Source organism: Manis pentadactyla, chromosome 3 (genome assembly GCF_030020395.1).
Source record: "Manis pentadactyla isolate mManPen7 chromosome 3, mManPen7.hap1, whole genome shotgun sequence".
Lineage (NCBI taxonomy): Eukaryota > Metazoa > Chordata > Mammalia > Pholidota > Manidae > Manis > Manis pentadactyla.
Window position 1 is genome coordinate 198,480,289 of NC_080021.1, and position 22,576 is coordinate 198,502,864.

Here is a 22,576-nt window from a genome sequence, read left to right on the forward strand (position 1 = left end):
CAACTGGCTTCTCAGCCCTCCCTCCTCCCTCCTCTCTGCCTTCTCTCCTCCTCTCTGGCACTCAGTTGTCTCCTCTGCTGTCTGAGCAGAATGACACACATCAAAACCCCATTCCCGGGGTTGGCAGGCAGGCGCCATGTCCCGCACCAGCGGCACAGGACCGGCAGCGGCTCCCTGGCTCGCAGCGACAGAACTGGAAGCATGGCCCAGGCCAAGCCAGGAAGAGATGATGGATTACTGATGTCGTCCCTGGGGGCAATATGAGGAATGGCCCCACACTTGAGGGCACCTGTCTTCCATGCCTGGTGGCCTCCTGTATTCTCCTCAATTAAGACCCATGTTATGGTGTATAAGTGAATAGATGTCCAACAGTGCTCCAGGAAGGAGCTCTATCAGCGAGGAGGAACACGGAGTTTAGGATTCAGTCTGTCATGGTGCTGTTGTCTGTGCTCAGAAAACACTCTAGCCCCAAACATCCCCCTCCTCCAGGCCTTGGCATTTCATCTTGCCACGGGGGTACCTTGCTGCTTTAGCTGGCAGATTGCAAGCTTTGGGGCAAATGCCATGTCACTTGGGATACTGGGTTCCTCGACCAGGTCCAACAGCTTGTACAGTGAGGGTATGGATGGCAAAGAGAGAATGCTCACAGAGGGGTCACTAGCAGGGTGAGTTTGGGCTTCCGGGAGGAACCATGCACTCCAAAGAATAAATACATGCCTCTTTTAGTTCAAGAGTATCTTTAAATAGTTGGTAACATCCTGACATAATGAATAAAGGACAGCCTCTGGGTAAGTTGTATTGAAAAATAATCAAGAAATGTGCAGGCCTCTTTTCTGTCTCCAAATTAATCTAACTCCATCCTTTTCACCATTGTTCAGTCCTGGACAACTTCCAAAGGGCTTTTACAACCATTATCTCACATTGGTCTCCACAACAGGCTTGTTTTACTATTCAAATTTGGGAGATGCAGAAAAATTGCATGTGTAAAGTCTAACTCCATGGTTCTAGAGTCTCTTATTGATTCTTTCTGAATCCTTTCTTCAGAAACAAGGGAGTCCATCCATATTAGTCACCTGAAGTGAAGTTTTACCAGCCTACTTAAAATACCCCGACCATCCCGTCATCCTCAGGTTGAATCCAACACTCCACAAGTTGGTATCCAAGACCTGTGAGAAGTTGGCTCTGGCCTGCCCTCGGTTCTCAACACTGCCCCAGCCAGAACCAGCTGTACCAGGGATCCCAGGCCACGGGGCCTTTGCCTTTTCAGATAACAGCACACACTCAACGTGTGCTTTTGAAGAAAATGAAAGTTGGCATAAATGGCCAAAAACATGGACATACTGCCTAGAGGCCAAAAGGTATAGTAACCACCAGTGTCTTATTTGAAGGTTATGATAAATGACTTACGCTTTTGCCCATCATTGGACTTGTATAGTAAAGAAATGTTGATCCATCCTACAAGCATTTCTGACCTTTCTAAATATGCATTAGAGCGGATTTAAACACAAGAACATCCCTGGGGCTCCCGTACTCTTGACTCTTTGTAAGTGAACAATAAGTAAGATAACACATATAGTAGGGCACTACATTGAAATGCCTTTTTTTTTTCTCCAGGTATTTCCTTTCCTCCTTGGGTCTTTTCCATGTGTAGGCAACTAGGTTCTGCTAAGCTATTTGGCTTTTGAATTTTAAAATCTGACTCTTTGGGGAAAAGAAAGATTTTTGGCATAGACAAATGATGATGAAAATGTGTAAGGCTTCTTTGTCATTCACATAAGAGAAGAAGGTGCCAGTCTGAGGCTAGAGGAGAAAAGTCAGAGGGAAAGGACAGAGGGGTAGACAGGAGGGAGTACTGAGCAAAGGGGCCCTGTGGCCCTCCTCTGTGCACTAAGGCTGGGGAACAGGGACTGAAGAGCAGGCAGGTCCCAGGGTAGAATGGCTGTGTGGTATGCCAGCAAACAGGGATTCACATCCTAGCAGACAGTTATTTCCATCCACCCAAAAAGGAGTAACCTCAGATACATCAGCCAAACAGATGACATCATGAACTAACTAGACTTCCCTTTGTTCCCCTGTACCCGGGAGAATATGAATGTGCCCCCAGGGAGATGGAAGAGGTACCCTAATTTGACTTGAGATTAAGAGTTAGTCCTCCTAATAGAATGAGGTTCCAATTAAAAACTAAGTTACTAAGAGAGTTAGAAACCAGTCCTTCTGACACCCAACCCTGGGCCTATTCTGTACCCTACACAGCCTTCTTTGGCCATGCCAGTCTCCTCCCTGACATGTGAGCTTGTGACCAACATTCACTGGTGCAGAATAGACTGGGGTTCTGTCTGGCTCTCCTTTGCAGTTGGGTAAGTGGTTCATGTAGCACAGGGATCAGGGAGGGATGAGCCCAAGAGAGAAAGCCATCGGGGACACAGAAAGCATAGTGCTTACGGCCTGTGTTATGTGGGGAGGGCAGCTGGCGCGACAGGCCTGGAGTGGGGGGCAGGACTCTGCGTTCCTAAGGCTGACATTATTGATGAGGAAATGTACCCCACTTCCAACTCCCCTCTATGAACACCAACACCCCGTGCACATGCTCACACTCACACCCCAAAAGAGAATATCAAATGCAGAGTGGGTGCTGTGCTCGCTCACTTGCTCTTTCCCTCCCCAGCCTCACACCTGCCTCTCCATCCCAAGCAGAAACTCTGACCTGACCGTGAAGTCTACGCTGCAGATTCCGGGAATGGCAGATAACAAGCTGGAGAGGGCTGACGCTGCTAAACTGAGCTACCTAATAAAAAAGCTGGGGGTTGAGAAGAAAAGATTTGGGAAAAGAGGGGGAAGTGCTGTAAGAGTGAGGCTGGAAGGAATGTTTTTGTGGAGAGTTAGAAACCAAAAGTCCTTGGAGTACTGCGGGGTACGGGAGAATTAAGAAGGAAACAAAAAGAAATTCAAGGAATGTTACCAGGAGGTGTTAATTTAATCTTCTTGAATGCTTTTTGAGAGATGCCAGTGGAAGATTCAACCTTTTTATTATTCTTGGCTGTCTGGACTATGCTTCTTGAAAGCCACACTGAGTCTCTGTTCCACACAGAGACTTGATCATAAGGGTTGAGAATCATAAGTTAAACCAGCTCTGAGAGTGTCTGGAATGGAGGCAAGAAAATCTGGTCCCAGTCGTCTCCAGTTCCCTGCCCCCCCAGCTCTGGCCTGAGGAACCAGGGTAGTAATACAGCTGCCGGAGTCTCATCCAGCCCCAAACCCGAAATGCAGTCCCCCCTCCACTGTTCTCTGAGATACACACCCTGCCCTCCACCACCTCAACACCGAGGGCAGAGAGGGCTGCTCCTGCATTTCCATGATGCTATCAGGGAGAGATGGAGGAGATGGAGGGAAGGGGGCCAAAGGGAGAAGCAGGCTGCTCGAGACCCTTTTTCTCTCTATGACTCCTTGGCACCCATGGAAGCAGGACTCTGGAGTGAAGTAAGGGCAACGCTAGTCACGCCAAGGAAAACCCAAATGGAGCAGGCTCTCATCAAATACCAGCCTCCCAGCATACCTTCTCCGTGAATGTGCACTCATACCTCAGATCCACACAAGCAAGACAAAGGATGCTGCACCCTGAGAACACATAGTCACTGCAAATTCAGCTGTGAAACGAGCAGCCATGTCTCGGTGCAGTGCAAGCACTTCAGCTGTGGCCAGCGCCCCGTGCCTGGGCAGCACAGAACCCTGGACCCTGTCAGAGCTCAGTCAGAGCTGCCCAGAGCTGCAAGCGGGGTATCCTGAGAAGAGGGATGAGCTCCCTGTTGCTGGAGGGGTACAAGCAGAGGCTGGACGGTCACTTGGCAGGCACTGGTATCTCAGATCTGGAGACCTCTGTGATCCTGCCAGATGCTGCTTCCTTTCTAACCTCAATCTGTTATGTTCAAATGAAGAAAAGATGGAGCAATTAAGTCTACAAGTCGGATCCACAACACAACTGTCTTTAAGGGAATCTCATCTCCTGTCAGAGCCATGATGTATTATTTTGTAAATGAACCCTAGTTCTCAGATCTGCCAGACCCTTTAATAAATACACAGTGTTTTGCTCATGCATGGCATGCTTTGGTCTACTTCCTCCATCTGGAAAACTCCTACACACACTTTAAAACCCTAACACGAGGAAGTGTTCTCTTTCCCAGTGCCCCTTAGACAGGGTTGGGCACTGGGTCCCACAGGAGTAGCAGTTGGTATAACTCAGAGAGGTATCTTCCCCACTGGCTTCTATTCCTGCTAGACATCTTTTTTCTCAGCCTGGGCTAGGAACTTAGCTTCCTCCTCCTTTTGCCATCGTAGGCCCTCAGGTTGTGCCCTAGGGGTTTTCAGGTCCCTTTTGCAGGGGTGGGGTGCTCCCTCCAGCTAGAATGGACATCCGCAGATGGCTACTCTGGCCTCCATCTTGCACAACATGGCCTTCAGTTGGGATACTCAGTTGTGAGAGTGGTGATATAGCACCAGACCCAGGTCCCCTAACTTGCCATCCCTTCCTCTGTGCTCCTTGTTCTCACTTGTCTGGTCTGGGGAGTACTTTCAACACAGCTCTTCTTCCAGGCATTGCTCTTTTCCAAAGTGGCAAACTCCTTAAATCCAGTGTAAAGAGCAATCTAATGCAAAAAGCAGGGGAGAAGGAGCAAGAACACCTGGGTTCCAGCTGTAGCTCAGTCCTTGTGTCATTAGCCTACTCTGGGACTCAGTTTCCCCATCTGTGCAAAGGGGTGAACAGGTGATGAGGGAAGGCCCTCTGTTTCTGGGTTACCCTATCTTGGCAATTTGTCTAAGGAGAAGGCTATGAATGACTCAGCTGCATTTAATTGAACATGGAAAGGGAGTGACTTTGAAGTTCCCAGAAGGGTGTCGCCCACTATCCTATCTCAGCTATTTATCTAAAGGCACTGACTCCAAGCTCTGACTGTACCAACTCTCCAGATGAGAAGTACAATGGTGTAAACCACAAACAATTTCCTTGTGCAGCTGAGACAGGAACGGTGAGCATCCCTAAAGCCCGGATGCGTTTTGCGTCATTTGTTCTGAAAGCTCTCCTCTGCCACACCCTCCTCAGCAAGCCAGTCCCAGCTGACACCCACCTCGGGCTTCTCCTTGTGCATCTTCTCCATAGCTCTCCTGCGGACCTTGGCACTTTATCAGCCTGACTCCCCTGCAGCCTCACACACAGCTGGGTGCACAGTACACTAAGGAGATAGTTTTTGACTTGCCTCACATTGTGACTCACATTCCAAAGTTGTGGACCATGATTCATGCTCAAGATACTTGAGTATCAGGCTGAGCCCAGCCACAGATACATCCACATGGGTCTGTGTCACATAATAATAATATCTTGCACATATTCATACTGCCTTTTATGCTTCAAGGGCTCTCCCTCATGGGACCCTTATAATACTCTTAGGCAGAGAGGGCAAACAATATCATCCTTATTTAACAGTGACTATCCAATGACAAGGCTCTTAAGATGGGTAGCAGAGACTGGAACCTGGTCTGGCCTGGTGACTCCTGTTCAGTGCTCTCTCCCCTGAAAGGGTTTCTTGGTGGCCAGAGTCCCCCGAGGGCCACCCTCCCTAAGGGGAGATCTGTGTGCAGAGGATGGAGGACGGTAGGGAGGCACGAGCATCCTAGAAGTTCAGGGTGAGGCCTTAAGCTGGTGCTTCAGACCAGAGCAGGTTGTTGGAAGCGAGAGCAAGAGAGGCCACATAGGTGGGCATGCAGGACACAGCCCAGGAATGCAAGAAGCTGAGACGTGAGCACCAAAGAGCCCTACCCCCACTTAAGGAGCAGCAGACAGGCAGGCAGGAGACCCCTGCAGCCAGCCTGGGAGGACAGAGAGTGCCACCTCCAGTGTGAGGGCTCTGGGAGGTGGAGAGAGTCGTGTGCCTGAACCCCCAAAGAAAGCTGACCTCTGACCCTCCAGGCTGCGAGCAGGACAAGAGGCAGAGCCTTCCCAACAGCGAAGCCCACCTCTGTCCATCCATCCCCCTGCCAAGAGGTTTCTATGGTCTGTGGCTTTCCCAGTCTTAGCAAAATGGGAAGTTTACCAGAGGAGTGGCTTCTGTGAAATCCATCAGGAGGTCGCCTGGCTCCAGGGGAAAGGCTCCGCCTCGGTTGGAGGGACTCTGCAAGGGCAGAAGGCAGCCCTGGTCAGCAACAGCCCTGCACAGGCCGCGGAAGTTCTCTGGAAAACACGGCTTCCCAACCTCTCTTCTCCCGGCTTCTGACAGTGAACTCACGATCATGCCAAGCCCCCACTTGGTTCTCCTGCTCGGCAGTGTATGAATTGCTAAGGCCAAACCTCAAATATTTTCTTAAAACATAATGGGTAGAAGCTGCATGTTGGGTGGGGAACTGTCTTTTTTAAAGGTGCCAACTCTTTTTTCTTAAGTGCTTTGAGTGCTCTTTGACTTGTTTTGGGGGAAAATCACTTCAAAGAGTCCTTTGAATATACCAAGAGCACAGACCCCATCCCCATCCTGGATCAAGAGGGTCAGGCCTCAAGGAGCTCAAGTGCTCTGCACAATAATGAGCAAGATCTTTACGGTGAGAGGGAGGTACCTCTGACAACTCTTTCATTTTGGGGAGAACAATTTTTTCCCTCTTGCTCTGGAGTCTCAGAAGCATGTGTGGGGGTGGGGGGGTGGGTCCTGAGGATCTTTGTAGGGAAAAATAAAACCCCATCAACTTGGTGTAAGCAGAGCCCTAAGGAGAGAGATGGCCAGAAGAGGGAGCCCTGCGGCCTCTGGTAAGATGCACCCACACCCGCTGAATCCCCTCCCTTCTGCTTTGTATTATTTAATACAAATTTTAGTCTGGTTTAACCATGGTGTAGGATGTATGATAGGAGCCTGTGTCCACACTGGGGATGAAGCAGCATCAGGGACACTGCATAGCAGAAGGCAACCCGACTGAAGATACCCAGAGGTGATCTACAGATAAACAGGGAGCCTCAGTCTGGGCCCATCACTGGCTGGGGGCATCTAGCCAGGCTCCTAATGAGGAACACAGAGGTATTCTCAGACACCCAGGGAAGGGACCCCAAGCAAGACTGGCATGCTCATGCAGGATGTGGGCCCAGATCGTGGTTACTTAGATGCTACCAGGAATCGTGGCCCCTGAAGCTACAGGGGTCTCAGGCATCCCATGTGCATAAGCACTTTCGCTTCCACTGGGCCTGACACTAGCCCAGGAGTGGGCAGAGTAGCAGATGTTAGTCCCACATTTAGGAGGAAGAAACTGAGGCTTAGAGACACAAGTGCTGTGGGGTGACTGCTCGTTTCAAGCAGCCATAAGACATGTGAAATGACCAGAGATCAGTCTCCTATCTCGCCTTCAAGACCCTCACCCCATGCACGCACTGTTCCTCAGGGGTTGGGGGTCCATGGACCACGTGACCTTAACTCACCATTTACTTGGACAACAGTAGGCTGGACCAAACTTGGACCACCTGCTGAAGAGTGACCACAGCTAATGGTCAAAGAAACCAAGAGAACTACTTTGTGTAAGGCCTTTGTCACAGCCCATGCACATTGCTGGCAATTTCCTGAAATTTCAGACTCACAAGCAGTATTTCCCATTTTCAACCTATTCACACAGGCTATCCCATATAAGGAATGGGATGAGATGTTTCCACGTATTTACTCCTCCAAATTTTCTGTTATTGGGAGGAAAACCCATTTCTCACTTTTTATCTTTACAGTGGAGCATAGCTATGTAGAGATGATATTCTAAAATCAAAAGTGCTCTCAAAAATCTTACAAATTTTCTTAAAGTAGAGCTACATGGTCTTATGCTATGTATCTCTCATTAATGGTTAGCTTGTCTTTGGGGAACAGTTATATTTTTAAAAAAGCATGCTGGGGGGCTTGTTACTGTGGTTTTAGGAGGGCACAGTTGATGACGCAAAATTTAAATGCACACAGGACACCGTGCACTAAATTTATATTGAATTCCTAGCAAGTGCAGCTACTCCCCTGGGCTTTTTGCCATACCTTGGCCCCTGGGGACAGCTGGCCTTTGCCTTCTGAATTCTGAGGCGAGCTGACTTTGTGGATGGAGGGGGAAACCAGCGGCACTGGGACTTGCGTGGTGGCAGCCGTGCTGGTGCTTATAGTCGCGGCTGTGGTTGCTCCTACTGCCTCGGCCAGGTCTGGAGGAAGGTCGTCTTCATCACTGCGGTTACTAAAAGCACATGAAGCTCTGCTCATTACAATAATAAACAGGCCACAGGGATTGGAAGGAGGGCGGGGCGGGTGGGAAGGCCAGGGAAGGGGCTGGGGGCGCTCCTCAAACAGATGTTCCCAGATGTCCAGCTTACAGGATCCAGTACACTGACAGTTTTGCCAAAGCAAATTTGGACTGGGTTTTCTCTCATTTGCCAAGGGATTAAAACATGCTCATTATTATTATGGGAAGATATACTTAACATAATATTTATCATTTTATGCATTTATAAGTGTACAATCTGTGGCATTAAATACACAGTGTTGTGTTAGCACCGCCAGTGTCTATACCCAAAACTTTGTCTTCATCCCAACAGCAACTCTGCACCCACTGAAAATCTCCCCATTGCCCTCTCTCTGCGGTTATGTCTGTTCTGCTTTCTGTCTGGATGAATTTGGCTACTCTAGTACCTCATGTAAGTGGAATCGTACAATATAGGTCCTTCTCTATCTGGCTCAATTTACTTTTACATAATGTATTCAAGGTCCAGCCATGTTGTAGCATGTGTCAAAATTTCATTCCATTTTTTTGGCCCAGTAACATTCAACTGAATGGATAAACTATACTTTGTTTATCCATTCATCTGTAGATGGACACTTGGATTGTTTCCACCTCTTGGCTCCTGTGAATAGTGCTGGGGGTATTATGAACATGGGGGTGCCAATAGCTGTTTGAGTCCCTGATTCCAGTTCTTTTAGACTGGGATTCTACTTGGGGTGAAATTGCTGGGCCACATGTTAATCCTGTGTTTAATTTTGTGAAGAACCGCCAAACCAAGGAATATTATTCTGCGTGGCCTCCTGTGGGAGGGTAAACACAAGGCTTTAGGAACCCACTGCTCTGACCGAAGGGGTAGAATGGCTGCTTTTGTGGCCTAACAGCAACTCTTCCTTTGCTGTGAGACACTGGTTACAGGTGTTTGGGGACCAAGTAGCTCTGGTCTTAGAACCTCTCTGAGGGAATGGGATGATCCCAGCAGAAAAGGACAAGATGCGGAGTCACCATGAGTGCGGAGGAGTCTGGGCTGGTGCCCTGGGCTCGTCTCCAAGGCTTGGATTTGGGCCGAAGCTTTGCCCTCCCACAAGGCATGTCCAGGTGGGAAGTCCTCTAATCTGGTCATCCTGGCACAGCATCAGAGCAGCACATCAACCGTTGTTCTTCATATAGACAGTATTTACTCAAACTTCTAGGAATCAAGACAAGTCCCTGCTCACCAGACTGCTGCCTATGCAGTAAAGAGCAACTCAGAGGCCTAGACAACCCAAACAAACTACTGGCCATTGACAGCTCTTTGGAGAACCTCTGGAACCTTGGAATATCCAGCCAAATGAGTGTCTTTGCATACCTGAGACCTTGGGCCATGCTAGCTGGTTTATGCTATCAACAGGATTTATGGTGAATACCTATTTTCGAGCGTCTGGGGTTCTGGGCTGCACTGTGCCAGTTTGACCTCTGGAAGGATGGAGACTGAGTAGGTATAAGGTCAGTCACACGGGTGTTCCCTGCCTGCATGACTGACCCCCAGTAGGAACCCTGGGTGCCAAAGCTTGGGTGAACTTCCCTAGTTGGTGGTAGTTCACATATGTTGCCACACACTGTGGCTGGGAGAATTAAGCACGATCCACGTGACTCCTGAAGGACAGGACAATGAGAAGCTCGTGCCTGGTTGTCCTGGAGACAAGCCCAAGACACCAGCCCAGCCTTCTCCACCATGGTGACGTCCCGCCTAGTGTCCTTTTCTGCCTGGATCACACCCCATTCCCTCAGACTCACCAAGGAGGGCCCTGGGGGATTTTAGATCATTCTGTGTACAGAGAAGCCTCGAGAATGCAGCACTTTTCTTGATAAAGGAGACAGGTGGGACTTGAATAAATAAGAGACCACATACTTGGATCTATGCTGGTGAAGAAAGATCAGTTACACATGCATTAGCCCATTTAATTTCAGAGCAGCCTTACATTAATTATGATCTTCATTTTCAGAAAGCAGATGATATCCAGGGGCTGACTATGAAATCACTTGTTCAAGGTCCCATAGGTAGTTAAGCAGATGAGTTGGGTTAAGATTTCTTTTTACCTCATTTAAAAAATTATAACCTTAACAACATAGTTACGATTTGGTTTTATATTGTGGTCCATTAAAATAAAAACATAGCTCATCTTCCCCAGCAGGAAGTCAACTGATACTGTTTAAAATTGAAAGAGACTCAAATTCTTAATGTATTTTACAAACTTTTGTCTTCACTTAGGTCTTATGGCAAAGAAATATATATCTGAAGTTCATTCCTCATTTTACCTCAGTTCCTGAGGTAAATTCATGTTCAATTCATGAAACATGTCAATAAGTAAAACTTTAGGTGTGGTATGATTCTTTAAAATTTTTTTTTATCTTAACAATATGTATACACAGAAAGATGTCTAGAGGAATGGTCATTAAATGTGAACATTGGTTATTTTTGAGGGTGCAATTCTGGGGAACTGGTTACTTTTCTCTTTGGACTTTTCTGTCTTGCTTACATTTTTTTAGACTTGTACACTATGTTTAAATACATAGTAAGGTCTTATTTCTGGAAAATGAATAAAGCAGCTTGTCATTTTCTGAACATACTATCTGGTATCAGTATAAAGGTGGTGTTTTTAGTGCCTTAAACTGCAAAATCCTGCTTCTCTGTTCAGTCTGCACATAGCAGTTACACTTTCCCTCCCTCTGTCATATTTCCAGAAAAGAACATGGCTGAGGTTTTTTTTTTATATCCTTAAAGGCAGTGATTTGAAAACTTGTTCTTGAACTTGAACATCATGCTCTTGGTGGAGTACCTTAAAACCCAAATACACATAATGTTGGCCTAGAAACTACGACTACTATACCAGCTAAAAGGGGCTGTATGTGTGCATATCTCAAAAATAATCATGCAGAAATATTTTTTAGGAAATGGGAAATCCAAGTTTTTTCTATCTGTGTTCTCTGACCATGTGTTTATTAACTTCATCAATATGTATGAGTGGAAGAAATGAGCAAGTAAGTGGTGACTGGTGTCAACGATTCGAGAACTATTTATGAGACAAAAGTTTAATACTCAGAAAATCCCATTCCATTAATTTTACTATTTACTGCTTATGGGGAAAGTGCTGCTATGCTTTGGTTTCCAAAGCAGAATACTTCGGGGAAGCTTAAGAAATATTTAAGTTGGAAGTTTGAAAAGGATTTTCTTAAAACAGCCAATGTGGTGGGTCAAATTTTCTTTCCTTCCAGGCCATGTATTAATCCTTATTTCCAACATGATTACATATCCCAAATGGGTGATGATAATATTGTGAGTTTCAAAATGTGAAAGAAAAGGCTGATCCTGCCAGCTTTATCCTCAGGGGAACAGATTTTTCATGGTTTAATTCATCCCTTATAAATGATTAGGACTGTTAATTATTTGACTTTTACTCGTTCTGACTCTCCTAGGAAATGTAGCCACTGAACTGTCCTGAAGTTTCTTTTAAGGCTAATGAGGTGGGATGTGTCTGCCCTTAAAGAGCCCCCTGCCTCTTTTTCTTTCACAAGATACAAATGGCCTCTTTTTCTTTCACAAGATACAAATGGCAGGCCTGAGATGGCTGTTAGAGAATTGCATCCAGAGTTACACTCCCTCTTCCACGCTGTGCACAGGTACCCCCTGAACCTGACCTTTTCTCAGATACTGTCAGGTCCTTGTGAAGAAAGGAAGGGAAAATAATTCATCCCGTGGCCAGGTCCCTTGCTAGGGGCTTTACCACATTATCTCATGTCAACTTTCAAAAAATTCATCAGAGGTAAGTGTTACCTCATCCATTTTTACCGATGAAGAAAGAGGCTCACAGAGCAAATTCTCCAGGAGCTTACAGCAGTCCACTAGCCAGGGCTCTAACAGAAGCCTTTCTCACGCCAGAGCTCCAAGCTCCCCGCAGCACCCAAGGATCCCCCTGCAGCTCCCTGGCCAGTTACACATCTAGGCACAGTGCCACAGCTGAGGTCAAGAAATGGCAACTACAACTGTGACTAGCACTATTACTGTTACTAATGTACTACACCCTGACTACAGCATTTACCTGTCTTCTTTGGGTTATAATTATTTGCAGTTTGTCTCCAATAAATCATGAGTCCTCAGATGCGATTGTTAAAGACATTTTGTTTTTCCCTTATGGTATTTAGTAATAGCCCTGTGCACAGGATAGCCAAGAAACTTTTGTTAAACTGCACAAAACTGGACAGGTTCTGGAGGTTCTGGGTCACTTTGGGTATATATAGCTCCTCCCGTGAGTTTCATACAGCTCAGTGACTAGCTTTGGCTCTGTGGACAGGCCATGCTACCATCTCACTAATATGCTATGGAGGCAGTTTCCGGTATTGCTCCCAGTGATCTCCCACATCCCAGTATTCATGCCCCTGTATAAACCCAAACCCTTGAGTGTGAGCCGGCCTTAGTGACTTGCTTCTAATGAATAGAATATGGGAAAAGTCATGGAATGTCATCTGTGATTAGGTTACAAAAGGCTATGACTTTCACCTTGCTAGAATTCTCTCTGGCTTTTCTTGTCAGCTTTCTTTACAGAGAAAGCTAGAGAGGCCTGCATGACCAGGAACTGAGGGCAACCTCCAGCCAACAGCCAGTAAGGAACCAAATCCTATCCCAAACTGCACAAATGAGCCATCAGATGAAACTGCAGCCCTTGCCAACTCCTTGAATGCAGCCTTGTAAGAGACCCTGACACAGAAGATCCAACTCAGCCATACCTGGACTTCTAACCCCCAGAAACTGCAATGAATGTGGATTGTTTTAAGTCACTAATTTTGGAGTTTATTAAACAGTAATTAATAAGAATAAATATGCTAACTGAGCAATGTTTTCAGGTAGAAAAGTCTGCTACCATTATGACTTAATTGGAAACAAACTGTATTTTGAGGATAGTCCTTTGGGAAAGGTGTGAGGGGCTGAAGCATTTGTAACTGAACATTTAGCATCACCTTTGTTGATATAAATAAAAAACTTGCAGTACAGAACTCACAAACTGTATTGTCTTGTTAACTTCCTCACTCGGGGAGGCTTGATTTCCGGCTTTTCCACCACTGGTTGGGTCACTTCCACACGTATAGGAATAGGACTTCTAAAGATATACCAAAACATAGAACACCACCAACAAAAAGGTTTATGGTCTTGCTTTGGCTTGTAGGATCTGTTTTCTCAGGTCATGTAGAACTTTAATAACATTGAGAGTAAAGATACCCATTTTTTCTTCTCTTTAATCAAATATAATTTTGAAAGACACCACAGAAAATCCAAAAACAAAACACAAAATCATAACGAAGAAAATACAGCAAGCAGGAACTAAACAAAATTGGGGTCTCACATACAGCTTGCCTGCCCAAAATACCTACCTCCAATATTAGGGTTTGGTTCGTACCAGATTTTGTCAGTAAAATAAGTAAAAAGAAACCTGTGGATAACCCATTTTTAGTTCCAGGTAATCTGGTAGGTAGGTTATTTTTAAATAGCATAAAACATATATATTTTAAAAGAGAAACACAGAGAATTTAATGTGAAAAATGCATAACCGGAAGACCTGTAAGATTTGCTCTAAGACATTGTAATTCTATGTACATATGAAAATGTTGAAACCTAAACTTTGTTTTCATATTTCCTCAAGAAAATATGCCAGATACCCAGTGGGCCCTATTAAAAATAGTGATTTTAAGGAAAAGTTTTCACACATTTTTGGAGTGGTCATGATTAATTTCATTTTGAAAAACAGAAATTACCTTCTAGGACCAAAGAACATCAAAACAAGTTGAGTTGTTTTGGTCCCTCCCCAAGGGACCTCCAGCCAGTCAGTGAACACTTCTGTGCCCCCCAAGCTTTCTTCTATTTAGTACCTAATATGGTGATAGATATGTGGCCTGTATCTAATAAATGTTTGTTGAATAAGCACATGCATAAGCAAATAAGGAATCAGTGTCACCATATTCCAGGTTCATGACCCCAAAGTCAACGGAATATAGTTGACAGTGCTAGAAACACACATGGTCTAGCATAGTCCCTGAAAGAACTCACACGCCATGAGGGGGGCACGTGATTTTGCTTGGGTGGGATGGTCGGTATCTGCAAAGCTTCATGGAGGAGTTTACTCTTAACCAGATGGAGGGAAGACTTCTGAGGTGGAGACAGGAGTGGAGACCTGGCGAACGAATGCTGGGTAAGGTCCCAGAAGAAGAGCAGGGGACTGCAGCTGGAGGGGGAGGAAGGGGCTGTGTCACGAGGGGCCTCGGGCTCCAGAGTTCACACTGAAGGCAAAGGCTGGAACCAAGCTTTCAGGCAAGGGAGCGGCACAGTCATATTTGCATTTTGGGAAGGCCCTCAGAGCAATGAAGAGGATGCTGGCAAGGGAGGCCAGCTGGCAGCCTCTTGGAAGCCTGTACAGTAGTTATCCAGGAAAAGAGATGGTGAGGACTCCAAGGCAAGCCAGGATTAGGGTCCTGAAGAGGATGTGGAGATAATATGAAAATCCAGCTGGCAGGACTTGGTGACCAATTAGATGAGGGGATGAAATAGGAGAAAGTCAAGGACTCCTAGGTGCCAGGGCTGGATAAATAAATAATGCCATTAACCAAGACCGGAAACCAGGTGAAGGATAGTGAAGTGGGGTGGGAAGAGACGAGTTAAGGTTTTGAAAAGTCCAGTAGGCAGCTTAGTATGTATCTCTGGAGTAGGACAACGTTATCCCAAGAACATGGATTGGTAGAGCAGTGGTTCCCGGACCACCTGGAGTGCTTGTGATATACAGGTTGTTACTCACTTGGGATAAGAGAGGAAGAATTTCTGTTTGCTGTGAGATCAGGGGAGGAAGATTTTCCACTATGTTGCGGGTGGCAGTGGCCTGGAAGCCTTAAAGACCATGTGTGGTTCTAGCACTGTCTAGGAGCTCAGTGTGAGGAGCGTGGCAATGTGCCAAGGAAAAGTGATGAACTGAGCTGGGACAGCAAGCAGAAGCCAGGTCATAACGGCCATCCTGTGCTCCTTTAAGAAGCCTGCACCTGCACTCCATCCTGAGAGCAAAGCAAAGCCTTTAAACGACATTAAGCAGGGGAATGACAAGGTCTGACTATATGCTTGAGACAAGCAACTCAAACTAAGTCCCTTGTTAGCACAGCAGGTAGGGATATTAAAGCTGAGAAGCAGCAGCATTTTTGAGGCTTAAAAGAAGTTGTGTAAGCCGGTCTTTTTCTGTCTCTTCATGCTCACATTCTCTCAGTTTTCTTTTTCCTTTCTGATTTTCTTAGCAAATGCCCTCATGAGCAATGTTTCGAGGATAATGTTGATGACACAGAGTATCGTTTCCCCATTCAAACAAGAAGCAACAGACCTTACATTAGCATCCTGAAGACTGGATTTCTTATTGATATTTACAAATGTTGATTCCTCTTTTCCAACCTGTTAAAGAAAACAGGCAGGTAGTCAAAACTGAATATCTTGGCATGCAGAAATTTTCAAGTCTCCTACATTCAAAGGATTATAGAAATTGTGAAGGTGGATCAAAGAGGTAGTTCATCAAGTACTCAGTCAATACCAATTTTCTGTGGTGTTTATATAAGTTAACAAAAAAATATTTTCTTGAGTCATTCCCTATCATTGGGATTAACACTTAATCACTCAAATACAATCAATGCTTGCATTCATACTTTTATTGAGCACCTGCTATGTGCCAGCTCATGCTTGAATGAGAAAGGAGTGGTGTGGGAAAAGCTAAACCCACTGTTTAATCCCCCACCTCACACTTTAGATCAGAAATAATAATCAGTTTTATTGTTCATGTATAACTAAGCTCTTACAAAAATTCAGAGTATGTCCTTTAAGTCAGTATAACAAGCCTGGGAGGAATTATATCACATGCTTTTGATAGATACCTTGTCCTCCTCCCTCTGATGTGGCCCACAGAAAACAAGGGAGGAAGGGACACCCACTCAGCCAGCCAGGCCCACTGAATGTGCACTGGAGGTCCAAGAGGGATGCAGAAGCCCATGGCCCTCAGACCCATGTGACATACAGACCTGGCCCTTTCACCTACCCAATTAGTAACTGCACACCAGTTAATAACTCTTTATATTAAAATCTCTGTTCACATAACAGGTATGGCTCCTGTCTCCTGTCTGGACCCTGACTGACATAGCGTCTCAGTTGTACAGGGCCCCTTTTCTGTCTATGGCGTGGAAGGAGTCTTGACATGTGAAATCAAAGGAACGCATGTGCTCCACACACCTGGGCACCCACTCGAGATGCATTCTCCAGCTGGGCTTTCAAAATGTTACACTTCACGTGATCAGCCACAGGGGAGGGCAAAAGTGGGGTCTGCAGAGTCTTCTCAGAAACTTTTTTTTCTTCAGCCTGTGATGACCAAAACACGTGCAACAGAGTGTAAACAAATTAAAAAGAAAACACATCTATTAACCTTTCCCATCCATCCTAACTGCAACTGATACACAGGCTTAAACTTATAGACAAAGGTGTCACCAACTCCCTGTATTTGCACTGGTGCTTTTACTATTTGCAAAGGAATTGTCAGCACCTCCTCTCATTCTCTGAAGCAGGGAGAGGATGTATGGGGAAGCCCAGGAGCCAGAAGACAGGGGAAAGGCTCAAAAAGATGAGGCTCTTCAGAGGCATGCTGGGAGAGCCAGGCAGCACCAGGACTCAAGCTACCAGTTCCCCCAGGTCAGTGCTAGTTCCCCCATAATCACTGTTTCTCTTACGTATATTCAATCCTGTGACTCGGCTGGTCAAGGGAAAGTACAAAATAGTCATTGGTATTTTTATAATAAATCTTGCTGAAAGTTGTGACTCTCAGGGAATGTTACCTCACTGCATAGTGTCTCAGACTTCAGTAATTTGGTACCACCTTCACTGTTTTTGCTATTTCCCATCCATTAACTGAACATGTACCTATAATCTATACAATCCAGTTAAGGTGGATTACACTGGGTCTAATTTATTTTAAGCAATAATATCTTTGAAATCATAGGCTTGGTGATTATTATATTTATCATAATATACATTATGATAATTCCATAACTATTAAAAAATACTCATCTATGTATGTAACCTGAAGTCATCTCTGGTGGTTTACACAACACATGCTGGGAAAAAATGTCTTATTGTTAACAACGACCTTTGCATATCCAGTGTTAATTTGGTGTTTGGAACCTAGCAGGTGCTCGATAAACACCTACTGAAGATTATAATGATATATAGTTATTATTAGAAGAGATGTGTTTAATAATAAAGATAGAAGACCATATGATGGCTAAAATCCAATTTAGTGATGCCAGGACTTAATATGGCATATTAGCCACAACGTACCAGGGCAAGAACAAAAATGTTCTAAAGGCTTCAAATTCTGCAAGTTCCAAAATTAAATCTCATTCACTAATTCAAAATTCCTAGAGAGCACCTTGGTACACATAGCAGGAGTATTATGAAAGCCCTAGAGGAAGTATAAGACAATTGGCTGGTTTTCATCATTTAATAAAGAAAAGAGGGCATAGAATTCAGTTTCCCAGTGGGACTTCCAAACACCTAGAGGAGCATTTGGCAGAATAAGCAGAATCAGCAATTTCTTGGAACAGCAAGATAAGCAGAAACAGAAGATCTGGATTTTAATCTCAGCTCTTTCCTTTACTAGGACCATTTTTAAAAAGATGATGATGATGATGATAAAAAGGAAGTGGCTCACATTTACTGAGAGCTTATTATGGGCCAAGCACTGATGAAGCATCTCATAAGCACATTTCACTGTATCCTCTCATTCAGCCATCCCATGTGAAGGCAGAGATTATCACTATCCCCATTTTATAGATGAGAAAAACAGAGCAGAGAGATAATAAGTCACTTGCCCAAGGTCACACAGAAAGCGTACAGAAGAGTCAAGATTCACACCCAGGACAGGATGACTCCAAACGAGAGGGCTCTTGACTGCTCAGCCATAGTGGCTCCCCTTAACTCCTCTGAATCTCTGTTTCTTTCCTTAGGATTATTATGATGATCAAGCGAGAGCGAAACATATGAATGGCATTTTCATGTTAGATTCTTTGGTTAGAAGAGAAAATATAACTAAAAGAGCACATCAGATACGAGGACACTGTGTATAAAGAAAAAAGGACTCTTTTGACTAATATTGCTTTGGGGTAATTTACCTTGTGTTTATAAATCCAGTTGCATTAGGATAATTGTTTAACACTACAACACATGGGTGTTTTCACTGATGTATGAAGAGTTAATTCTTTAATTAGAGTTAGATTTTGGGAATGATATTCTGGAACACAAGAATTAAATTGGCTCTAAAGCCATTTGAGGTTTATGACAATTACTTTAAGGGGATAAAATTACATTTCGGTAATGGCCGAAGACCTACTTTAAAAAACAATTAAATGTTGCTAAAATAAAAAAAGTGAGAATTCAGCATTGATTTTTCCTTTTGAATTTAGTAATTCTAAAGTCCTTCTTGGCTGTAAAATTCAGGCTGGTTTGTTCCTATTCTACCTGACAAAGCAGGAGCTACTGTTCAGCTCTCTGAATAGACTCAGGGTAAGACCAACCTGAATTCCAGAAAATTAGAGTATTGTTATATGACTATATTTGCATAAAAGGCATTTCTATGAAAAATTAACATCTGGATTACAACAAGACCATAATTCTATCCTGGCAGATGGCTCCAAGAATGTTGTGCTTTCTGTCTTTTGCATGTCCATATTTTGTATTTTACATTCAATTTGAGTTGTGGAAAGATGCTGATCTTTCCATACGGAAATACAGATTTTAAAACATACGAATGAATGACAATTGGGCTTTGATATTATTACACTTGGAAATAGTCTATCAGTTTGCAGATGTCATTTGGGGTTAAAGAAATGATCAGGTGCATTTTTCAATTGTTGATAAAGTTGTTTACACATTTGAAATTTGGTGACATTTAAGTTCCTGTGATAATTTTGGATACGGCTTTGGAGTTGGGCAATGAAAATGTCCTCTCATCATTAAATCAAGAACAGGAACTCATCCAAAGTTTAGAAGAATCAATGGATTCTTGACTCTTGAGACTGGGAAAATCCTAAAGAGTCACTGAAGTCATTGGTTCCCAATTGTGGTGTCATGTGCATTCTGTTGCAAGGAATGTCTTATCAGTAATGAAGAACCACAGTGTGAAGTAACACACTTTGCTTATGTGCTAGGGTAAACTCGAGCTTCTCTGATATCCCTGTAGTCTACCTGCTTACTGATGCATTTCTTCAAATGCAGGGTGAAAAGGGGGCAATATAGTTTCAGCTCCAGGGAAATGCTCAGTAACCCACAGCTGTCCCAGCTATGCCTTAACCCAAAGAAAGCCAATATTCACAGCAACCACAAATTACATAGAACTTGTGAGCTCTCTGCTCCTCTCGGCTATTAATGCCTTGCAAAATACTTTCAGATTTTGTCATAGACCAGGCAAGCCTCTGTTAAAACTATTTATTGTGTGTATTGCAGAAGGAAACTTTGAAAACCAAGAAACCAAGAGAAAGAAGACCAACCCAGGTGCCACATAACATATGGGGTTGAGTCCCCAGCACCTAGCACAGGCCTGCTCCATAACGATTGGTTGATTGAATGAATATAAGCGCCATCCTGCAGGAGGAATTCTTTCCAGCTGGTCACCAGGCCTGATGTTGGGGCCCGTAAGTGATAAAAGGGACTTAAGAATTTCAGGCTGCCATGTAGGGGTGGAGGGAATACAAGGGAGCAAGGGTCTTCTGAGAAATCCTTGAAATTTAGTGTAGACCAGAGGGCTGGCCACGGTGTGAGCTTCCCACGTTCACCAGTGCAGGTAAGGAGGGAAGCTTCCCAGGCCAGATCTTCATGACTCTTCCTATTCCCTCTTTTAAAGAGGCTTAGCTATGCATCAGAGTCTACTCAGAGTAGACTTGTGAGTGAAGGAGACTGTTTCTTTGGGGACTTTAAAAATTAAAACATGTGAACAGCAGGGATTTTAAACTAGGGGAAATTTTGCCCTTCAGGGGACATCTGGTAACGTGTGGAGATAATGCTGGTTGTCACATCTGGGTGGGGGGGTGCTGTTGGCATCTAGTGGGTAGAGGCCAGGGATGCTGCAACATCCTACAATGTACAGGACAGCAAATTACTAGCCCAAAATACCACCAGTGCTGAAGTTGCGAATCCCTGGTGGAGAAAATGAAGAAGCATGTTGGAGTGCAAAGGGCACTCAACCAGGAGCCAGGGGCCAAGGATTCAGCCCCTGCTGTGTGACCTTGAGGAAGTAATTTCCCTTCCTCTGGTCACAGAGGGTAAGAAGGTTGAACTAAATGATAGATCAAATCCAGCACCAACATTCTATGTTTCTAAGATACAATTTGGCTTTTCTAAGGCTTCCCATTTAGATATTAGAACAGATCTAGCCAAAAGAGAGATTGGCTTCTGCCCCATCCCTCCCGCCCACCCTCTCTCCTTTAATCCTTCTTTTCTTTCCATCAGCAGTTACTGAACATCTACCATGGTCCAGGCACTGTCAGAGAGGCCCCGAGGCTGCTATGGACTGAATTATGTGCCCCCTTCCTCCCTGCAAATTCCTGTCGAGAAGCCTTAATCCTCAATGGGATGGTATTTGGTGATGGGGCCTTTGGGAATTCAATTTACAGGAAGTCAGGAGGTAGGGTGCTCAAGATGGGATTAGCGGCTTTGTAAGAAGAGGAAGAGAGAAAGTTTGCCTGCTCTCTGGGCATGCCAGAACACAGAGAAGGCAGCCTCTGAAAGTCAGGAAGAGAGCCCTCAGCAGGAACCAAATCAGCCAGCACCTTGATCTTGGACCTCCCAGCCTCCACAAGTGTGAGACGTAAGCAGTTGTTTAAGACACTGGCCTACAGTATTCTGTTCTAGCAGCCTGAGCAGACAGGCTCAGAGGGGTAAAAATGGAAAGAGATAAATGTGGACATTTCCCCTCCTATGGAGCTTTCAGTCTAGAAGGAGGGAGAGGTCACTGACAGACAGATCCAGCCTATCAGCCTCAGCACCGAGGGCAGTTCCTACTGCTGTAATCCACCCAAAACAAATGTAAGTGAATATTACTCCTAAGAGACACACTGAGCAGAAATGTCAGGAAAGACCGTGTAGAAATGTCTCCAAGACAAAGGCACATGATTTAGGAGGCAGGCCAGCCTAATAGTTAGAGGTTTGTCAAGAGCCCCTGGTCCACGCTCACTGCCCAGCTCTGGTCCCCGGCACCTTGTTCATGTTGATGTGCAGAGCAGGCCAAGGTCCAGCAGCCTTCACCGTTTCCAGTTCCAGCTTCTTCAGATGGGCAGCGGCCTCACTGAACAGGGCAGGTGCTCCTGGACTCAGCTCTACAAGTGGCCAGGAAGAATGAATAAGCACAGGTTGAAAGGACAGAGACATAGGAGATGAAAGACGCTTCCCAGGGCCTGCCCATAGCATCCTTTCTGCCTGCCTTCTCTCTGGCAGCTTGACTCCCTTGAGTAGGCACCAGCTGATGGGGTGTGAGAACATCTAAGGTCAAGATTTCAAGGTCTAACTCCCCCAGATATGAGCTGGGTGGCCTTAGACAGGTCACTTTACCTCTCTGAGCCATTTTACAATGAAAACAAAATTACTTACCTTACAGGATTGCTGTGAATATTAAGTGAGGTCATTCATCTACAAATGCTTTATTAATAGAAAAGTAATATGCAAATTGGAAAAGATTAGTGTTCAGGCTAATAGGCATATGAATGTGATGTTGAGAAACATAATATGTTTCTAAAATCAAATTCACTGATTTTGATTTCTGTACTACTTTGGATTAGTTCACCGCCACTCCTCCCACTAGCCAACATTTACCCATTAATACATTAAATATTTATTATATATTGGAATTTGTGCTAAGTATTGTTTGCAGTTGGGATCTGGGGAGCTGGAATAAAGAGATATATGGGACACAATTTGAATCTAATGGGGGAGACAGGCATGTCTCCAAAGCTAGATATTGGAGAGGGTGTCAGGAAGTTTCACTGACAACATCTGAGTTGGTTGCTGAAGGATGTGTAGGATTTCACAAGGGTGGAGAAAAGCATTCCAGGCAGAGGGAACAGCAGGTGCAAAGGACTTGAGACCCAGCAGTTTTTGGTGAGAGGAGAGTAGTTTTGTGTGGTTAGAGTGTAGTGAGGAGTGGGCAGAAGCCTGGAGACCTCGGCAGGGCCATGGTGTGAAGGTCAGCGTGTGGCCGTGCTCAGAAGCATGGGCTTTATCCCAGGA

The 22,576-nt window shown here is 44.9% G+C and overlaps 1 protein-coding gene across 4 annotated transcripts in view; it reads right to left on the reverse strand.

Annotated features, from left to right (window-relative positions):
- Positions 1-22,576, reverse strand: part of EPB41L4B (erythrocyte membrane protein band 4.1 like 4B) — a 122,409-nt gene that overhangs the window by 11,308 nt on the left and 88,525 nt on the right. For 2 of the 4 annotated variants that reach the window (XM_036903325.2, XM_036903323.2), the window contains exons 17-22: positions 21,551-21,669; positions 16,541-16,666; positions 15,648-15,715; positions 13,296-13,394; positions 8,031-8,211; positions 6,084-6,161 (exon numbers count right to left, since the gene is read on the reverse strand). In XM_036903325.2, coding sequence (XP_036759220.2) covers positions 6,084-6,161; positions 8,031-8,211; positions 13,296-13,394; positions 15,648-15,715; positions 16,541-16,666; positions 21,551-21,669 — 671 coding nt within the window. Of the gene's footprint in view, positions 1-6,083; positions 6,162-8,030; positions 8,221-13,295; positions 13,395-15,647; positions 15,716-16,540; positions 16,667-21,550; positions 21,670-22,576 lie in introns of all 4 variants that reach the window. The other 2 variants (XM_036903324.2, XM_036903322.2) reach the window with 1 other exon arrangement.